This window comes from Martes martes (genome assembly GCF_963455335.1).
Source record: "Martes martes genome assembly, chromosome: 16".
NCBI classification, from domain to species: domain Eukaryota; kingdom Metazoa; phylum Chordata; class Mammalia; order Carnivora; family Mustelidae; genus Martes; species Martes martes.
In genome coordinates this window covers 2,339,458-2,358,364 of record NC_137904.1, presented here as the reverse complement: position 1 = coordinate 2,358,364, position 18,907 = coordinate 2,339,458, and the positions used below count along the sequence as shown (strand labels likewise).

General features: G+C 61.0%; 3 protein-coding genes across 5 annotated transcripts; all 3 read right to left on the bottom strand.

Annotated features, from left to right (window-relative positions):
* Positions 1 to 465: 465 nt before the first annotated feature.
* On the bottom strand, positions 466 to 6,367 carry EIF4A1 (eukaryotic translation initiation factor 4A1). Of its 2 annotated transcripts, none has more exons than XM_080825647.1 (11): positions 6,244 to 6,367; positions 4,896 to 4,944; positions 4,433 to 4,565; positions 3,860 to 3,999; positions 2,685 to 2,853; positions 2,302 to 2,411; positions 1,951 to 2,094; positions 1,735 to 1,872; positions 1,551 to 1,640; positions 1,220 to 1,299; positions 466 to 1,112 (listed from the first exon to the last, which is right to left on the bottom strand). In XM_080825647.1, the coding sequence occupies exons 1-11, from the start codon at positions 6,264 to 6,266 to the stop codon at positions 968 to 970; spliced, it is 1,221 nt and encodes a 406-aa protein (XP_080681773.1). In that variant the 5' UTR covers positions 6,267 to 6,367; the 3' UTR covers positions 466 to 967. The 2 variants fall into 2 exon arrangements, with proteins under 2 accessions (XP_080681773.1, XP_080681774.1); XM_080825648.1 differs by lacking the exon at positions 6,244 to 6,367 and adding an exon at positions 5,532 to 5,674.
* Positions 6,368 to 6,724: 357 nt separating this feature from the next.
* On the bottom strand, positions 6,725 to 14,956 carry SENP3 (SUMO specific peptidase 3). Its single transcript, XM_080825643.1, has 11 exons — positions 14,695 to 14,956; positions 13,095 to 13,821; positions 12,081 to 12,320; positions 11,883 to 11,994; positions 11,218 to 11,365; positions 11,025 to 11,072; positions 10,387 to 10,464; positions 8,358 to 8,495; positions 8,115 to 8,198; positions 7,965 to 8,015; positions 6,725 to 7,579 (listed from the first exon to the last, which is right to left on the bottom strand). Exons 2-11 carry the CDS (start codon positions 13,807 to 13,809, stop codon positions 7,469 to 7,471), a joined length of 1,725 nt encoding a protein of 574 aa, XP_080681769.1. The 5' UTR covers positions 13,810 to 13,821; positions 14,695 to 14,956; the 3' UTR covers positions 6,725 to 7,468.
* A 382-nt stretch (positions 14,957 to 15,338) lies between these two features.
* Positions 15,339 to 18,862, bottom strand: TNFSF13 (TNF superfamily member 13). Of its 2 annotated transcripts, XM_080825674.1 has the most exons (7): positions 18,733 to 18,862; positions 17,614 to 17,843; positions 17,159 to 17,243; positions 16,986 to 17,033; positions 16,723 to 16,841; positions 16,367 to 16,505; positions 15,339 to 16,142 (listed from the first exon to the last, which is right to left on the bottom strand). In XM_080825674.1, the coding sequence occupies exons 2-7, from the start codon at positions 17,818 to 17,820 to the stop codon at positions 16,033 to 16,035; spliced, it is 708 nt and encodes a 235-aa protein (XP_080681800.1). In that variant the 5' UTR covers positions 17,821 to 17,843; positions 18,733 to 18,862; the 3' UTR covers positions 15,339 to 16,032. The 2 variants fall into 2 exon arrangements, with proteins under 2 accessions (XP_080681800.1, XP_080681799.1); XM_080825673.1 differs by lacking the exon at positions 18,733 to 18,862 and having other exon boundaries at positions 17,614 to 18,720.
* Positions 18,863 to 18,907: the final 45 nt, after the last annotated feature.

Genomic DNA, 18,907 nt, shown 5'->3' with positions numbered 1-18,907 from the left:
CAGTGGGGACACACACCCCAGTGTTCCCCAGAAATGGGGTATGCAAGCCAAGGGATTGGGAAAGGGTAATTTTTTTTTTTTTGAAGGTTTTGACAGATCAAGTAGGCCAGGTGGGGGTGGGAGGCAGCCGACCCCCCCACTGAGCAGAGAGCCAGACTGAAGGCAGAGGCTTAACCCACTGAGCCACCCAGGCACCCCTGGGAAGGGTTTCTATTGTCACCTCCTCTTGGCTGAGACACGTGAGGCGCTTATGATGCTGCTGGCGCCTGGCGTCCAGCCCGGTACAGAGCAGCGTCCCATCCAGTGAATGGGACCACTTTCTGGTCAGAAGGGAGGGGGGAAAAAGCAATCGGGGAGAATTTGGAAGGGTAATGACTGCTAGCTGGGAGGTGGGGGGCACAGCCGGAGATGTGCCAGTAACAGGTGGGAAGGAAGGGGAGGCAAGAAATGAGAAGCCCAAACAGGCAGTTTGCAAGTCATTTTATTCAGAATTTTGTGTTTTGTTTCCTGAATCAATAAATACTATACAAAACAATGTAAAAATGGCTACCATTTTTCCTCCCCTGCTCCCCCCACCTGGGGACAATCCCCTGGGTTATTGAACTCAGGGATTCTCCAGATTTGGTCCAGCAAATGAGGCTGAGTGACACTGTGGCTCCTTGGATCCTCAGAGGCGTTCAGCTGGGGTGGGGGAGAGCCTCTGGGGTTTGGAGGTTGACTAGGTTACGGACAGATTAGTGTTTTTGGGAGAAGAGACGGCGCCTGGAGCAAGAGCCTGCCCCAAAGAAAAGGGGGTCTAAAATGTTCACGGTTCCTTCTTTTGCCTCAAAAAGTGACATTTATTCAAAGAAAAAAAAAAAAAGAAAAAAAATGACAAGATGTCCATCCCTCGGCTCCCTTCCCTCCCCCCTCCTGCTCTTCAGCCCCCCAGACTGAACCCTGGGGGGCCTAGTAGCAGGACAGCCCCTCAGATGAGGTCAGCGACATTGAGGGGCATCTCCTCAATGGAGGTGTTGTAGAAGGTCTCGATGTCTCGGAGAGTCCTCTTGTCTTCTTCCGTCACCATGTTAATCGCCACACCCTTACGGCCAAATCGACCCCCACGACCAATTCTGGTGGAAAACAAGGACATCTCAGCACGAGGGAGGATAACGGAAAGGGAGGAGGAACGAACTTTAGCTCAGGGCAAGCTGCGGGAACATTCCAGATCTAGGCTTACCTGTGGATGTAGTTTTCCCTGTTCGTGGGCAGATCGTAATTGATGACTAAAGAAACCTGCTGCACGTCGATGCCTCTGGCCTAGGTCAGGGGAGAGGACACGTCAGCATGAGCGCAAGGAGGGGACACAATCGAGCCAGAGGGATTGGAGTGTAGGCAGCCCAAGGCAGGCAAAGGAACAGACGTGCCCTGTCCCCGAGCAACCTCAGGCATGCCAGATTGTCTTCCAAGTTGCTACTTTCCGGAAGAGGGGCACGAGCGGGCCCCCTGGAGAGGGAATCAGCTTGGACTGTCCCGTCTTCCTCCCCGCCTGGCGGCCGCCCCCCACTCACCAGCAGGTCGGTGGTGATCAGCACTCTACTGGAGCCCGAGCGGAACTCCCTCATGATAACGTCTCGTTCCTTTTGGTCCATGTCTCCGTGCTAGAGCGGGAACAGAGGGGAGGACGTGTGTCACGGGCCCGCGGGCGCAGGGGAGCAGCTAGCTGTAAGGCGCGGACACGCCAGGGGCACGCACCATGGCGGACACCGTAAAGTCCCGGGCGTGCATCTTCTCAGTGAGCCAGTCCACCTTCCTCCGCGTGTTGATGAATATGACCGCCTGCGTGATGGTCAGAGTCTCGTACAAGTCGCACAGGGTGTCCAGCTTCCACTCCTGCGAGGGGGAGAGAAGACCAGTCAGGGGCTATACCCAACCGCGCCCCGCCGGCCCGCCTCCTGCCCCGGGCCCCACCTCTCGCTCCACATTGATGTAGAACTGGCGGATCCCCTCCAGGGTCAGCTCCTCCTTCTTGACCAGGATCCGGATGGGGTCCCTCATGAACTTCTTGGTCACCTCGAGCACGTCGGAAGGCATTGTGGCGGACAGCAAAACCACCTAACGCAAGACAGCAGCCTCGGGGTGGGGGGCGGTCACGACGCTCGCCCCCCCTTCCCGCAGACCGCCTGCAAAGGAGGCCGGTGCCCAAGAAGGCTCAAGGGGAGACCCCAGCGTTCTCGATGGCACCTCTGCTGTCACCCCAAGCACACGACGTGCAAAGGCAGCCTCGCCTCTGCGGCGGGAGCTTGGAAAGCGGCCGCTCACCTGGGTGTTGCTGTTGAGCTTCTGGAATATGTCGTAGATCTGGTCCTTGAAGCCGCGGCTCAGCATCTCATCAGCTTCGTCAAGTACGAACATCTTGATGTACTTGGGAGCTACCAAGAGAACACACCAGCAGACCAGGATGAGGGGACGACGGGAGACTTCGATTTCCCGATGAGGCGACGGGGAAGGGACGAGAACTCTGCTCTCAGAAGATGAAGGCTGATCCTCCGCCCGCGACCCGCTCAGCCAGCCGGCAGCCCCGGGGAGCAGAACACTCCCGCAGGCTCAGGACGGGACGCGGGCTCAGATGACACGCATGGGGTCATCACAGAGCAGCGCAGGCCGGCGCGGAGGCGGGGAGGGGGCCGGGGGCCGGGACTCACACAGGTATCTGCGGTTCAGCATGTCGAACACCCGGCCCGGGGTGCCCACGATGATGTGCGGCGCCTCCATCTGCAGCTTCTGGACTTCGGCGCGCACGTTGGTGCCCCCGATGCAGGCGTGGCAGGAGGCGCCCATGTAGTCTCCCAGCGCCATGACTACCTTCTGTATCTAGACCCGGAGACAAGCGCGCGTACGTGAGCCGCGCCAGAGCCAGACCCCAACGGAGACGGTTGGGCCCTAACGCTTGCTCTCCAACCCAGACGGGGCGCCATTAAACTCACTGCTCGGACAAGGAACGGGCAGACGCTTCACTTAAAGATCACGCTGCGCGTTAAGCGGCAGGCTCAGGGTCTGAGCTGCATCTGGCTCCTACGAACACAAGGGTTCGCAGTAACCCCCTTCCTAGGCCACCAGCCACCAGTCTTAGGAACAGAAGGCCATCCACGTGCGTCCTAGCGAACTCCGGCCACACGACCTGTGCTGGGGGCATGTGTAGTCTCTAGAAAAGTGTTTTCTGCACGCATAGGAAGAGCTTTCTAGAGTTCTTCTAGAACTCTCCCTAGCTTGCAGTACCTTACCTCTGTCCACAGTCAGCACAGAATTACCCTGACTTCTCCACCCAACTTTCCTACTGAAGAGATCACCGTTTCTGACCCTCTCTCCTCCGAGAGCGAGTGAAACAGTCTACCACGAGGGTTTTATGGGCCCCAGGCATGAAACAGCTCTGGCCACCAATTCAGGCATCAAGCTAGGATGAACAAAGGGCTGTGCGTCCGCTCTGCCCCCGGCTGATAGGAGAGCACCACCACTGCCGAGGTGTCTCTGCCCATCGCCAGGGGCTCTGTTCATCAAACAGCCACCAAACCTGCCCGGCCAGCCAGGCTCCACCTCGCAACCTTTTCGTTTGACTCAGGAAATGGGTGGAGAAAATAATGCTTATTGTGTTTGGGCAAGAGAGGGCTTATAATTAACCCCACGAGAGCCTCAAGACATCCCGAAGCCCTGGGCTTATTTCCTCACCTCACGCGCTGGCCCCTTCAGCCATCCCCCCAGCCCGTGCTTCACTTCTGATGCGTGGTGATCCGCGGGGAGCACGCCTCTCCCCGTTTTCTGATGCTGCTGATCATCCCTAAAGCGGCCCCTCAAGGAAGGCGGGAAGAAGCGACGCGCTCACCTGCTGAGCCAGCTCCCTAGTGGGCGCCAGGACCAAGGCCTGTGTAGCCTTTAGGTCTAATTCAATCTGTTGCAGAATGGATATGGCGAAAGTGGCTGTTTTCCCAGTCCCAGATTGGGCTTGAGCGATCACATCATAACCTAAACAGAGCAGCAGGAATCGGACATGAGCACGTACCTCTCAGGTTCAGACCTTTCAAGGGCTCTGCTCCATGAGCGAGCACCCCACACAGCTGCAGGGCGAGCATGAACTTCACCCCGGCGCTGTGCAGCGCCCACGCGGAACAGCGTGAACTAGACCAGATCACGGACTCCCTCAGTACCGCACCGAGCTGGCCCAGAAACACAGATACAAACAATCACAAGCTGCCTAAAACACCGCCTTACTGAGATCACACCAGCAATCCGTGTGTCCAGGGCATGAACCAGACATGGGCACAGACCAAAAGCCGAGCTGGGATAAACAAGGAGTTGCTCTGTCCCTGACTGATATGAGACAAGCACCACCAACCAGGTGCCGCTCTACCCAGGTCAGGGACAGTCCAGAACCTGTGACGGGGCCGAGCGCGCTCACCCTTGATACAAGGAAGAATGGCTCGCTGCTGGATGGCAGAAGGTTTCTCAAAACCATAGGCGTAGATGCCACGGAGAAGGGACTCAGAGAGGTTCATGTCGTCGAAGCTGTCAACGATCTCATTCCAGTTGCTCTGTGGAACAGAGTTTCCAGTGGTAGGAGAGACCACGCGGGTCCCGGACGCAAAGCCCGGGAAACCCCCATTAAGGCGCCAGTCCGCTTGTAAACCAGAGAGTGGACCGTGCAGAAGACAGGACTCAGGCGGAACGAACTGCTGTACGCGCGGGGACGCAGATACTTGGAACGAATCCCCGGAAAGGAGTCAGGACTGGAGCGGGAGCGGGGGCGGGGGCGGGGCAGGTCTACTCGGGAGGGGGACAGCCGCGCTCCCGAGACCAGGGGACATTGGCGGAGATCGTCTTTCCCAGAAACAGGGACAGGGGCGCAGGGGTCCCAAGCTCACCTCGATGACGCCTTCGGGCTCCATCCCATCGGGGCCATTGTCTCTGGATCTGTTGGCGGAAAGCAGAAGCCCACTGAGACGCTGAGAAACCCTCCCCGCGGCCGGCTGGCCCGCACCACGCGGTCGGCCTCCACTCCCGCGCCGACCCCGACCCCGCCAGCTCCCCGGGGACACGGCCCTTCCTCCACCGAGTCAGAACGCCGCCGCGCTCCCAGGCCCACGTGTCCCGGGCCGGGTCGCTCAGAGCCCGAGCGCCTCTCCCCCCCTCCCGCCCCCGGCGGCCCCGGCGCGCCGGAAGTCCCGCCCCTCACCTCCCGGCTGCGAGGGGAGGACATCCCCTTCCCCCCACGTCACTCCGCCCGCGCCCTCCCCCACCCCCTCCAGCCCGGCTCCCCCCCCCTCGCGGTGCCCGGATGTGGGAGGCCGCGGGCGGTGGCGGCCTCGCGCACAATGAGCCCCAGCCGAGCTAGCGAAGGGGGAGATTGCACAACACTCAGAAGCCAAGCGGGCTGGGGGAGGGGAGCCCCTCGGGCCGCCATGTGCTTGCTCCCTCGACCACCCGGCGGCGTCTCCCCCCGCCACGAACAATCCACAGCCCGCCCGCCCCCGTCGCGAAATGGCGTCGCCCTCCCATACCTCAGGCCGCTCACCCCCGAAGGAAAGTGGACCTGCCCATCCGCAGTTTGCCAATTGCCCGGCTTGTGCGGCAAAATGGACCCGCCCGCCCGGCGCCGGGTAGGCTCCCGGTGCCTCACGCGGCCGCTCCTCGGGGTCAGGCTCGGTCCTGGCCGTCAAGAAAACCAGCACACTGAACGGCCGGCTTCCTCCGCCCCGCCCCGGCTCTCCGCGCGACCGCGCGACCGAGCGCCCGGCTCCAAGCACCCGGGCGCCCCCCGCTCCGGCGAGTGGTCCCGTCGGAGCCCCCCAGAGCCCCCAGCGCGCGCGAGCCCTCCCTCCGCCAGAGAGGCGCCCGGACCCGCCGGCCCGGGCCACGCGCGCTGGCGGCCGCCGCCGCCGCCGCCGTCCCCCACGCCGGGTCGCGACCCCGCCTGGCGCTCGGGCGCCGGAGCCTCGCGCGCCGCGCCGCGTCGGGGGGTGGGGGGGGGAGCGGCCACTTGGCGGGCCTCGCACGCCGGGCCGTCCCCGCTCGCCGTCCAGGCCCCGGCCCTGCCCCCTCGACCCCCGGGACCGGGCCTCCCGGCGTGGCTGTCCCGCGTACCCCGGGGCAGGGTGGGGGGAGGAGACCCGGGGCGGTGGGGCTCGGCTGCCCCCCACCCCCCACCCCGCGGGGCCCTCGAAAGGGAGCGGCAGGGCGAGCAGCCTCGACCTTTGCAAAAGGATTTCTTACCGGGAATCCTGACTCGCAGACATGATCCTTAGAAACTAGGGCGGAGTGCCCGCCTATCGACAACTTATAGAGCGCCCGACCCCGCCCCAGCCATCGCATTGGCTTGGCTGCCTCGGCCCCGCCTGCCGGCGCTCCGCGACTCGGCGTGACGTTAGTTCTCAGGCTCTCCGGCTCGCCGCCACCATTGGACAAGCTGAACGCCTATCGAGGCGAGGCCCCGCCCTGCAGCCCCATTGGCTGTGGGGCCCGCCTTTCTCGCCGGTGCGGAAGTGACATACGGGAGTCAGGCCTCGAGGCCTGGCAGCCATCTTGGGGCCCAGCGCCCCTACACGTGCGGAGGCGAGAGCGCCCAGGTCATGTGGCCTGGCCGGCCCTATCGCGCGCGAGGGGCGAGGCTTCAGCCTCCAGGGACTTCCGGGCTCCCGAGACGGCCGCTTCCCTTCGCCTCCGCTGCCGGTGCGCGCCGGACCCACGGTTTAGCGTGTCGTCTCCTGCCGCAAAGGTAGCCCGGACCCCGCCCCGAGCCGCTGCGAGTGTGCGGGGGGCGGTGGAAACCGGAGGCGCGCTGCCGGCCCCGGGCGGGGAGGGGGAGCCCCGCGCGCCTGGGGGTGCTGCCGCGAAGCTCCCCCATCCCTGAGCTCGCGCGCGGCCCCCTGCAGCCCCGGCCTCCCTGCCGGGGCGGGGGGCTTCGTCTCTGCCCGAGCCCGCGACGGAAGACAGGCCCGGGGCGTCTCGGCACCCCCCAGCGGTGGCTAAGAGCCTGCCGAACCCGAGCTTGCCAGAAGGAAGACCAGCACGACGCATCTCCAAAGGATCCTTTATTGAGCAGAGCAGGACCGTGGCGTTTATATATACGTATAAAACAAAGTTTGAAGATCTGGCAGGCACACTCCCTTTGCCCGCCCACCACCCCAGCACAGATTTTCCTGCCCCCGCCCCTGCACACGGAAGGGGGATGACCGCCCCACCCAGGCCACAAGGCCAAACTCCTCCCTGGCAGAGGGAGAAGAGGCTGTTCCATGGCCACCCCCTGAACATCAGAAATCAACAAGTATTCTCTCAAAGAAAAAAAAATACAGAAATCAATTAAAACATTTAAATATGAAAAACCATAGGGAACTGGGAGGGGGAGAGGCAAGAGAGGAACTGGAGTTTCTCGGGAAGGAAGGGTCCCCCATGTCCCCATGCCCATTGACGAATGGGCTTGAGGCCTGGGATACGAGGCTCACACAGTGAGTTTGCAGTGACACAGCTCCTTGTAGATCTGCCGGCGGAGTTTGGGCATGTCCTGCTGGGTGAAGCTGAATGGCTGAGACAGGGCCAGGTGCTTGCAGTACTGGGTGTTAACAAAGCAGGCCGTGAGAACCGCCCGCTGAGCAGCCCCCCAAGCCAGGACCTGGGCTCCGTGCTTCCCGGAGCCAGATCCAGCTCACTGGGCCTATCCAAGAACTTCCACGTTTCACAGACAAGAGAAGCCTGACTCTACGCCTGTTCGAGCACTGGACGCTGGGAGACAACTACATGAGAGCCAGAGAGCAAGGACCAAGAGACCCAGTCCCAATGTGGGATGGGGAAGCCACGAGAAGACCAACGATGTCCGCATCTCTGCATTCTAACACACAAGGTTAGTCCCTGCTCAAGTGCCTGTGAGCCAGATCGCGGGGGCCAGAGGGCCTCCCCACCTCCTTCCCCAACTGTAAGCCCAGCTGCTGCCTACTTACCTGTAACACAAAGGCACCGCAGTCACTGTCATTATTCTGCCTGGCCACATTCTAGAGAATAAAAAGAAAGCTCCTAGGCGTGTGGCTTCAACTCTATTTCCTATCACACCTCTCTCATGACCCCATACCACGCGCCCCCCAGACACTTACCATCTTGAAATAACCTTTCCAGCCCTGGTGGAAATCCAGCCGGTCTTTCTTCACTGCCTCTGCCTGTAGGTACTTGGCAATATGCTGCAGAGACAGGAAAAAGGAGGAAGCGATGCCCTATGTTTCCCAACTGAACCTAGGGTATGGCAGTCTCAGCCCCCAAGCCCGCCCTTCTGCCCGGAACGCCTTGCCACTGGATCTCCTCCCCACGTGCTTCCCATCTGTCCCCCTTCCCTCTCAAACCTTAGGGCAGCGGCGGTTTAGGGTGCGCTGCGAGTCGAAATAGGTGATGGTGCGCCGCCTCACGTCAACAGAGATGAGGGACCAGTGCACCTCGAGGTGGATGGGGATTAGCAGGAGCTCCTTATTGAAGATGTCCACCTAAGGGGGGCAGTGCCGGAGGTCAGGTCAGACAGCACGGGAGTCCCGCCTGTTGCCATGAGGGCCCTAGAGAGGAGTGGAGGTGCAGGCAAGCAGCCAAGTAGCCAAGCACAAAGCCCGGCGCCTCCACTGTAAGGCAGGGCTCAGCGTACGTGGACTCCGGCGGGAGAAAGAAGGCAGGTCAAAGGAGGTCCTGTCAGTAAACACACCCGAGAGCCCAGGATGGCCAGGTACTTTCCACACATTAAAGATAGCAGGGTTGGGGCGTCTGGGTGGCTCAGTGGACGAAGCCTCTGCCTTCGGCTCAGGTTGTGATCTCAGGGTCCTGGGATCGAGCCCCACGTCGGGCTCTCCGCTGGGTGGGGAGCCTGCTTCCTCCTCTCTGCCTGCCTGCCCCTCTGCCTACTTGTGATCACTATCAAATAAAATCATTAAAGGTACCAGGGCTGAGCAGCTATGAACCCAGGCTCAGGATTCCGGAGCCAGACGCCAGGGCTTACACCCAGCTCCTCCATTCACTAGCTTGTGACCATGGGCAAGCTACGCAGTAACTCTCTATACCTCTGTTCTCTAATGCGTAAGAGGCTAAAAATAACGGCACATACCTCCTGTGTGTGTCATGAGGGTTCAATCAGTTAACACCCACCATACACTAAGAACTGCATGCTTCCCAGCGGAGGGTCGGCCCGTTAACACACAATCCTACGCGGGAGTTGTTAACGATCAACTGAACAACGAGGTAAATGCGCCTCGGCAGAGGAAGGCAACTTGCTGAAGGTCACGGGGAAAGGACACGGGTGGGATCAAGCACAAGAACGCAGAAGGCCAAGTTCTTCACGCTGGGCATCACCCCACCTCTACTGGGAGAAGCAGGCTGCCAGCTCACGGAGTTGTAAGGCCCTGAACCTGGGGACTAAAGAATGCCGGAGCCTATGGGTACTACCACTTCCCTGTAGAAATTTCCTGGCCTTTGAAACTCAGGGCAGGGAAACGAACTGGAGGGGAGAAAGGGACCCTTTTTTCCCCCCTCACCAAATGCGCTCCCTCCGAATTCTTCTCCCTGGTTAACTTCTACCAACCCGGGCCTCCCCGATTCCTAGCTTTTCTTCATTCCCAAGCTCAACCCGTCAGAAAGGACGATCCGCTCTAACTGCAAAACCTGTCCTAGAGAAAGCTACTTGTACCTCTGCCCTTGGCGCTCTGGCCCACATTTCCCATCTGGACTTCCGTACTCCCCTCCTAGTCTGTCCTTGTCTCTTCTTGCCCGCTTCCAATCTTCATGAAATGGGAGTTCAAAACGTGAGGGATTTCCCGGCCTCCTTAAAATTTTTCAGTGGCTTCTCGAGGCACATAAAGTAAGATCCACTTCCCCATCCTTACGCGATCAACTCTGACCGGATGCCTTCCTCTATTCCCTCCACTCACTATGCTCCAACCACACAGGACACCCCTGGTGCCTCGAATGCCCCTTCTCGCCCGGAGTCCCGTGTACGTGCTGCTCCCCCTGCCTGGACCCGCTCTCCCCCAGCTCTGCACACGGCTTCCTCCTCATCACCTGAGTCTCAGCAGAGAGGCCTTCCCAGACCGCCCGACCCAAAGGACCCACCTCCCATGCTACTACGTTATCCTTGTACGTTAATCACAGCATCGAGCACCCAGCACCAGCTCAAATTTTACCTGCTTGTTTACTCTTACTCCATAAAGGCAAGAAATTGTCCTTATTTAATACTGAATCCTTGTGCCTTCATCAGTACTACCCCACCCCCACCCCACAAGACTGTTTGTATTAAAAAGACTGAGTGAGGAGGCTTGAGGAAGGGGTCCTAGAAAACAAAACCCTAAGCCTCTCTAGGCAAGGCTTTACACACGTGGGTGTGAACTGGTAACTCACGTTTTTGGTCCACCTTTTCACTCCATCGTAACCCTTGGTACGGAGCTTATCGTAGAAGAAACTGTTGAAGAAATGCACCTGTGCCAGGGATACGAGAGAGCGGCTGGAGCTGGAAGAGCTCGGGCCCTCCTGCCCGGTCTCCTTTGCCCGCGCAGCTCCATTTCATTAAGACTCCAAGGCCCAGTTTCAACCACCTCCACTCCCCTCCACTGGGCGTCAAAAACCAAGTCCTTTTCAGCCTTATCTTAGCGTTTAGCCCCAGGGAAAAACCACCTCCCGCTGGGGAGAAGAATAGGCAAGTTCAGGATCAAGGTTAAAGATTTGAGGGGCGCCTCGAGGCGCAGTAGCTCAAGCTTCCAACTCTTGGTCTCAGCTCGAGCATGACCTCGGGGGTCAAGAGAGCGACCCCCTCGTTGGGCTCCACGCGCAGCATGGATTCCACTTGAGATTCTCTCTCCCCCCACCTCTCTCACTCAAATATATCTTAAAAAAAAAGAAAATTACAGATTTGAATTTAACACACTGCCTTCTACCATCTCTCCCCAAAAACAAAGATCGTCTTCACGGGTAAAGCAGTAAAAGGGAATGAAAAGGCCGCTTAGAACCACAGCCGTTCTTCTGGGGCAGGTGAGGCCTACCTTCTCCGGGACCGTGTCCATGACCAGGTCTCCGTACATGTTCATCACCTGGGGAGAAGACGGGAGGCAGCGTGCCATGCAGGGTGCAGCACGGGTACAGGGCCTCCCCCAGAGGGCCTCAGACACCCTCATGTAAGGGTCCCTTACTCTGCACTAAATCCCCCTTGGGGCCCGTGTCCCCACGGCTCCTCACCTGGTCGTTGAGCCAGTTCTGTCCATATAAGGTGCCCAGGTCATCCATGGTCAGCACGTGCCGCTTGTAGGCCACCCGGAAGCCCCTCACCATGGCATTGCCTGGCATCCGCTGGTACGACTGTATCAGCTGAAGCACCAGGCCCTTCCTGGGGCGGCCGAGAGTGGAGTCACACAAGAGACAGGGCGCTGGGGCAAACGGAAGTCCCTTCTACTGCCCAGAGCAACAACCTACACTAATCCCTTCTGGGGCGCCTGCAAGGCCCAGTCGGTTGAGCGTCCGACTCTTGATCTCAGCTCAGACCTTGTTCTCGGGGTCCTGAGTTCAAGCCCCGCACCGGGCTCCACACGGAGCACAGAGCTTACTTCAAACAAAAACTAAACCTTTTCTTGGGTCCTGTGTCCTTTTGAGGACCTGCTAAAGGCCCAGTCTGCAGAAAGAGGCACGTGACTATCAGGTATACGCAGTATTTCGGGGCCTCAGGTAAAGACCCGCCCCAACGCAGTCAGTTTACAGGGCCTTGGCACTCCGCCCTCAGATTCCTCCCCTTCAGTCCTACGTTCCTCCTTCTCCCCAAGCACATCCCTATGGGAGAAAAGGCGGCAGCATTCTCTCCTACCCTCAGGTCCCAGCCCTCTTCTGAGAGCACCACTTTTCTGCCTCACCTGGAAGGCGTAGAGAACTCCTGCTGGAAAATGTCCTCTAATTTCTCCACTACCTCGTCCGTGCTGAGGGGGATGAGGCTGCCGTAAGTTTGAAGGAATTCATCCAAGATGCCTGAGCGGAGGGAAAGAGGAGAGGGTGAGGCCTCCGACTTAGGAGCTGGCTGGGAGGAAGAGCCTGGGCCCTCTGGGGTCCCTTACTCTGCACGCAGGTCACATGCTCCTCCCGCAGGGGGCTGTGCTGGCCGGCTTTCTCCCCAGGGCGCTCTGCCTCTTCCGCAGCGCCCAGATCTGAGCCCTGAAACAGCTCCTGGGCCACATGGTCCCCGATGCTGCACACATTGCTGATGAGGATGCTGGCATCAGGGGGTGCCAGACCCCGCTCCCCTTCTGGCCCGGGGGGTCCCCCAAAGCCATTGGGAAGAGTACAGGAGAGGAGGCCTGCAGGACAGGGGAAACAGGGTGGGGATGAGAAGGCCGCTTGGATCAAAGAACAATAGGGTTAAGGTCAAACGATGCCGTAAGACAAAGATGAACTGAAACGGGACCGACAGATACAAACTCTACGGAATGGAATCTCAAGCATGAAAGGAGCACGTCTGAGGCTGTAAAGGAACAGAAAAGAAGACGTGCTACTCGCAGGGCAGAAGCAAGATATGACTGAGATTCAGCGCGATCTAAACTTGGGAGATATTTACCACCACTATGGACCTGGGGCCTGGCAGGATGCCCTGCGCACGTTCGATAAATACTCCAGCGATTCATAAAAACACAGCCGGAAATTGTCTGGTTGAGAGTCCCGTCCCCGAAAAAAACATTCTGAGTGAGTGTCCCACGCTACAGGTGGCCCGACCCACTACTCAGAGAAATCCCATGCCGCCACCGGGAGAGTGGCACCCTTCGCAAACGGACATGCCCCTTTATTCTGAAAGGGCAAATGAAGAGGGATTTCAAGCGGGGAAGGCTGACTTGACTTTTGTGAACCGCACGTCCTCCCTTTCTCATCTCTACACAGAACACCCACTCGGGGACTCTGTATCCCAGCCTTGACTATCTCCCCAGACTTAGTTCCTGCTCAAAGTGGAGCTTAAGACATTTCACAGCTCTTCTGGACCGCCCTCACTCTGCCGTCCCACTAGCTTTAGGCCCAGGTGTCGCCACCGCAAGAGGCTCCGGATCCTCCCCGGCCCCTCCCTCCACCCACTCCCACCTTACCAGAGTCAGGGTCCAGAGGAGACTTTGGAGTCCACCTTAATCCATCTTCCTCCACTGGGGGCCCAGAGGACATCGGTGGAGACCCTCTCACCCCATCCTCAGCCATGAGAGCACCTAGCAGACCCAGCCGGGGTGGAGGTGGCCCCCGCGGGGAGTCAAAACGACAGCAGGGGGATGGCACCTGCGGTGTCGCACCCCCTTCCTGGGGTGAAAGATGGTTCTTGGGGTGTGCGAGGCTCCGCCGCCGGCCCCGGTGGCGCCGCCAAAACTTCCAGTGGAATGTCAGCGAGGTGCTTTTCGAGTACAGCAGCATCCGGAAGGCTCTCATGGCTCGGCGGCGGCGCTGGGAGCAGGTTTTTCGATGAGTAGGGCGGGGAGGGCGAGGCCGCTGGGAAGCTCCCAGCTGACCCCATCTGGGGGGCAGCCTCCAAGCTGCCACTTCCTCTTCCTCATCTTCATCCTCGTCCTCCTCCTCTTCTTCCTCCTCTTCACTAGCTGAGGCATCAAAAGAGGGCCGAGGGACAGGGAGGCGTCTGGCTGGCGCTGTGGTCCCTGACCCAGGATCTGGCCCAAACCCTCCACCTGATTTGAGTCGGGGTTTGGGGGGTGGGGGCCAACGAACACGCTCCCGCCTGGGACTTGAGTAAGCTGGGGCTATGCCAGGTCCAGGAGGCTCAGGCCCCCAAGACCCGGTCCCTTGTATAGTCTCTTTCATCTTCCAGTAGCCCTGTAAAACAATGGTCAGAGTGTCAGGATCCAAACACCCTGAACCCAAGATCTCGCCTCTCTTCCTCAGCGTGCCGTCACTGGACTCAGATGCGAACAATCTAAGAAGAGAGGAAAAAACCGCAAAACTCCTACAGACTGCCGACCTGTTCGGTTAATGCGGTCCACAAGGGGCCCGTTAGAGTCCGTGTCATCATCCGTCCCCCAACCAGACAGAAGCAAGGGAGACTATGGCTAAGCAGCAAGCGTCCAGAATCTTATTTCTGAGGTCCCCAGCTTAAACCCAGTATTTCCAGGCTCTACTTCTCTACTTAAGACAACCAAGAGTATCCTAATTGAGCAATTAACGGGGGGCATGGCTCCGCCCGAGAACCCTGACATGATACAGAGACAACCGAGGAGGACACAACTTCCACAAGGAAACCGTGGTCTGGAGTGGGAACAGAGTTCTCTACCACCTCGGAATGAATGGGGGCTGGGGCGGAGAGGCGATGGGCATGCCCAGGTCGAATCAAGAGGTCTCAGGAGGGAATGGGGATCCCAGGGCTATGGCTCAAGGAGTAAAATCTAACGAAAACGGAAGAATGTTCAAGGAAACTGAAAGAACCCAATCGGTGCTTCGGCGGCCGGATCAGGGCGCCGGGACAGAACTGAGCCGCGTGAGCCTGGCTGGCCCAGCCCCCTCTCCGGCTCCGTTCCCGGGGGCCAGAATGCGTCCCACGCCGGTTTGGTCCTCCAGGCTCAGGACAGTTCGGCGCCCGAGGGCCTTAAGAAGCCCCTTCGAGGGCCTCCTGGGCCCCCGTTAGGTGGGAATGAGGTCCCGAATTGGGAGAGGCCGCGGCAGAGCTGGGGGAAGGGTAGGGGGCGTCCTCACCGGGAGCGGGGAAGCCGGGCGGACGGGCCCGAGGGCGGGCGTCTCCGGCCTCAAGCTTCCCGGCTCATCTCTTCGGCGACGGTGGCGGCCCCGCCACTCCTGCTGTCTTCAGGCGCAGCCCTCTCAATTCAGGATTCCAACGCTCCTGGGCCGCGCGCCGCGCCGCCGAGCCGCCCCGCCGCGGCCGTCTCCTGCTCTGCTTCAGCCTCCACCTCCACCGCCTCCCCCTCCTCCTCCTCCTCCTTCCCCTCCTTCCCCTCCCGCGAGCCCCAGGCCCACCGGCGCTGGCGGCGCACGATTTGTGCGTCACACCCGGCGAACAGCGCCGGCGCGGCCAGCACGCGCCTAGTCCCGCCTACCCGAGAGCGTGGACGCCACGGGACCGGCCCCGCCCCCCCGAGCCCCGTGCGGCACTGCGCCTGCGCACGCCTGCTGCTCCCGGCCGCGCGCGGCGAGCCCATTTCTCTCACGTTTGCGCCTGCGTGTCCCCCCCGCCCCCGGCCCCACCGCCGCTGCGTGTCCCGCCGCGGAGCGCCTGCGGGCCCGAACCCCGGGGCGGCGGAACCTGGGTCCCGGGAGTCGCGCCGGGGAGCGAGCCGGGAGGGCGGGGAGATCCCGGGGCTAGGCAGGGGCGCGAGGGGGTTGGAAGCCGTGTATTCTCTTTTATTGAAGCCTGAGCGGGTCCGGAGCAGAAAGGAGAGCCCAGGGGAGTGAAGGCGGGCCGGCGTGGGGCGCGCGATTCACCCAAGGCTCCGCGGACACCGTCCCAGCTCGGAGGGCGAGCAGGAAGGGCGGAACCTGGCACCCGAGCAGTAACGTGGCCGCAGAGGGTACCCCTGCGGACGGCCGCAAAATACACCCCCCGAGACAGTGCTGGGAACGGGGGCCCCGTCGCTGGGGAGAGAAGTGGGGGTGAGGCTCTCGGCGGAGCGAGGAGGCAGCGGGTGGCACAGAGGGGGTGTGGCACGGGGAACCGCGAGTCCGCGAGCGGAGGGAGGCTCCGCGGACCGTGCCGGCGCTGGCCGGCTCTCCCGAGCGGCCGCTAGGTGGGGGTGCTGTGCTGGAAGCGGTCCAGCTGGCCCCGCGGGAGGCCGCCCGGCGCGGCCCCCCCGCCCGCGGGAATGTGGGGCTGCATGGCGGACAATAGCAGGGTATCACACCTCTTTTTAATATCCACGGAATCAACGTCTAGAGGGTGGGGGTGGGACGGGAAGAGGAGGGGGCGGAGATCGGTGACCGTCAAACCCAGAAGAGGCCGCTGCCCCTCTTCCCGCTCGGCGGTCTCCAGTTCGCGCCCACCGTCATCTTCCGAGCTCAAAACCACCGTCCGTATCATAGTCACAGTTTCACAAGCCCCAGGAAGGTGCCGTGCGGAGAGAGGCTGAGCTTCGCCCTTCCCCGGGGTATTGTGACACTCAGAGCATCCCCTTGGTGCAGATGGAAGACACCTGAGACACGGGAGAGGATTCACACGTGGAGCGCAGTCCGCAGACTCTCCCGCGCCTCCCCTTCCTCCCCCAGCTCGGCCTTCCTCCTGCTTCCTGGCCCGCATCCCTCCCCCAGATCCACCTGTCCGCCCAGGCTTCCGCCCGTCCCCGCCCCTCCCAGGGGGTCAGAAACTCCCCGCTCTTCTCACACCCGCCCTCGCCGCCCACGCCCACGGGGCTTTCACCTGCGCTGTAGCAGCTGTTGTAGGCCCAGTCCGGGTTGGAGGGCATGCTTCGGACACATCGGAAGAGAGTCTCCTGCCTTCCCTGGCCCTCCCGAGACACCACCTGGCCCATGGTGAAAGTCACATCATGGAACAGGACCTGACCAGGAATGGAGGAGAAGCTGAAGGAAGTGAGAAAGCCTGGCCCAGGGTTGGGAGGCCTCCGGAGCCCAGATGAGGGAGCCAAGGAAGGAAGGAGGGTCTCCGAAGTTTGGTACAAACAGCGGCGCTGGGAACGTTCAGTACCAGGGCATCCAAGCCCCCGGAGAACAGACCTCTCGGCCCCCAGACGAGGCTTGGGGTATCTGTGGGATTACCTGACTGTACAGCAGATAAACTCCAGCGTCCCAGACTCGCACAACATATCCTTGGGCCTCCAGACCTCTCCCACGCTTAAGGGCCGGTTGCCACATCACCTCGGTCACGTCGGAGTCCTCTGGAGGTGAGGAGTGTGGCCGTCAGGACTTCTGGGCATTCTCAGAGACTTTTCACCTCCGAATTCTCTCGGGCCCAGCTGCCAGCCCTAAAGTTCCCTGACCTTGGCCCTCCCCCAGAGCCATTATTTGAAGTTAGTGCTCACCCTTGGAGGTGATGTTGATGGGGACCAGGTGCAGAACGGAGTGCTTCTCTGGGGAGAGAAGGAGGAGAGCTAAGCGGTGCCCACCTGTCCCTTCCCCTCTCACCTTGGCTCCAGATCCCCCTGCGGCTTGATCCCCCCACCCCTGCCGCACCCCACCCCGGAGGCCTCCTCACTCTTCTGCTTATGCTTATGCGTGAGCGCTGCTCTCTTTCTCCGGGATCTCTCCCCATTCTCCCAGGCTTCCAGGGCGTTGGGGCTCTGCTCATGGAAAGAGGGTCAGGGTCAGGCTAAGAAGCAAGGGTCTCGCGACAGCTTTTCCTCCCAGCCACCCCTGCCACGCTCCCCACCCCCCACCAACCAAGCCCCAGGAGAGCCCCGCATCACTCATGCACTTTTCCCCAGCGACCTGAGTCTTGGTGCTGGCTGTCCTCCAGGATCTGGTAGGCACGAGAAGCATTAATCTTTAACAATTTCCTTTCCTGGAATGGCTGCTCCCTTGACCTCCAAACCTGGGACCCTCTCTCGCACCTCGTCAAAACTTTACAGACCGCGGGGCTAGACCCAGGAGGCCCCGAGCTCGGCCTGGCACCCAGCCTCTTCTCCCCCACCCCCTGCTCCCCTCACTCACCTGCTCCCGGAGGCTCAGCCACGGATGCCCCTCCTCCTTCTCGGAAGGGCCTCCGGCCCTCTGCAGCCGTGCCACCTCTCTCCTTAGACTTTGCAGCTCTGTTTGTTGGGTCAGCAGCGCCACGGCACAAGCCACGGCCCCCAGAGCTGCCCCCCAACTCAACCAGAGGGCGACTGAGAGTGCTGGCTCTCGGGCCGGGCCCCCCATGTCTCCCGGGGGCCCTTTGGGGGCTATCAAGGAAGGAGATGAGGCTGGCATGAGCCGGGGACCCCGCCTGAGGCTGTGGCCTCGGGAGTGGGGTGGCCGGGAGGTGGTGGGGAGGGTGGGGGTACAGAAGGGAAGAAGAGTGTTACGCAAGGGAGAAATAAAAAGGAACTTGAGAATAAAAAGAGGAGGAGGAGGGCCAGCAAGGGGCACTGTTGGCGCTCCTGGAAGCCCGCCGTGGGGCCGGCGGTGTCTCAAGACGCCCCCTCCGGACGGACACACACACACACACACACACACACCCTCCTCCAGCCTCGGGAAAACTTGGTGCCAGTCTCTCTAGGAAGGACAGGACTGCCAGTGACACCCAGGAGGAGCGGCCGAGCACAGGAACCCTGGGACGGCCCCAGAAGTGGGGGAGGGAAGGGTGGCTGGCTCCGGGCCATGGTGCCAAGAGCAGGGATGGAGAGGCAAGCGGGGCAGCCTCGGGGGGTCCAGGGTGAGGGGGTGAAGACCCTCCAGCTCAGCCACGGGGGAGACCTCTGGGAATGACTGGAGGTGGAAAATGAGGGGCGAGGGGGTAGATGGGAAGGAGAACCAGGGTCGCGGAAGCAAGAAACTGGCTGAGTTCTGGGGTTAAGGCCAGGCCGGGTGTGTTGGAATGAGGCCGGCACTACTCCCTGTGCTGAACTTGGCAGGGAGAACTTCCTGTTTCCCGAGAAGAGCTCTTACATAAGGGGCCTGGTCAGAGAGAGAGGGAGACAGCCCCAAGCACCCTACGACGGTCAGATTCCTTCCCTGGACCCAGGGGCCCGGGTTCGCACGTTCCCGGGCCCCGGCGTCCCGCTTCCTGACCCTGAGCTCCCCTTCGGGCCTGCTCCCACCCCACATCCCAGCCAGGGCTTGTGCCAGCACCTGCTTTAGGTCCCGAGGCTGCCAAGAGGAAGGGCCCGACTCCTCCCGGCCAGGGATTACCCCCAGGAGGAAGCCCGCCTCCTAGGTAAATGAGGCGGCTTCTGCTGGACCTTGGGCAGACATTGATTTTTTTCCTGGCACTTTGCCTTTCCACACTCTGCTCATGCCTCAGGGG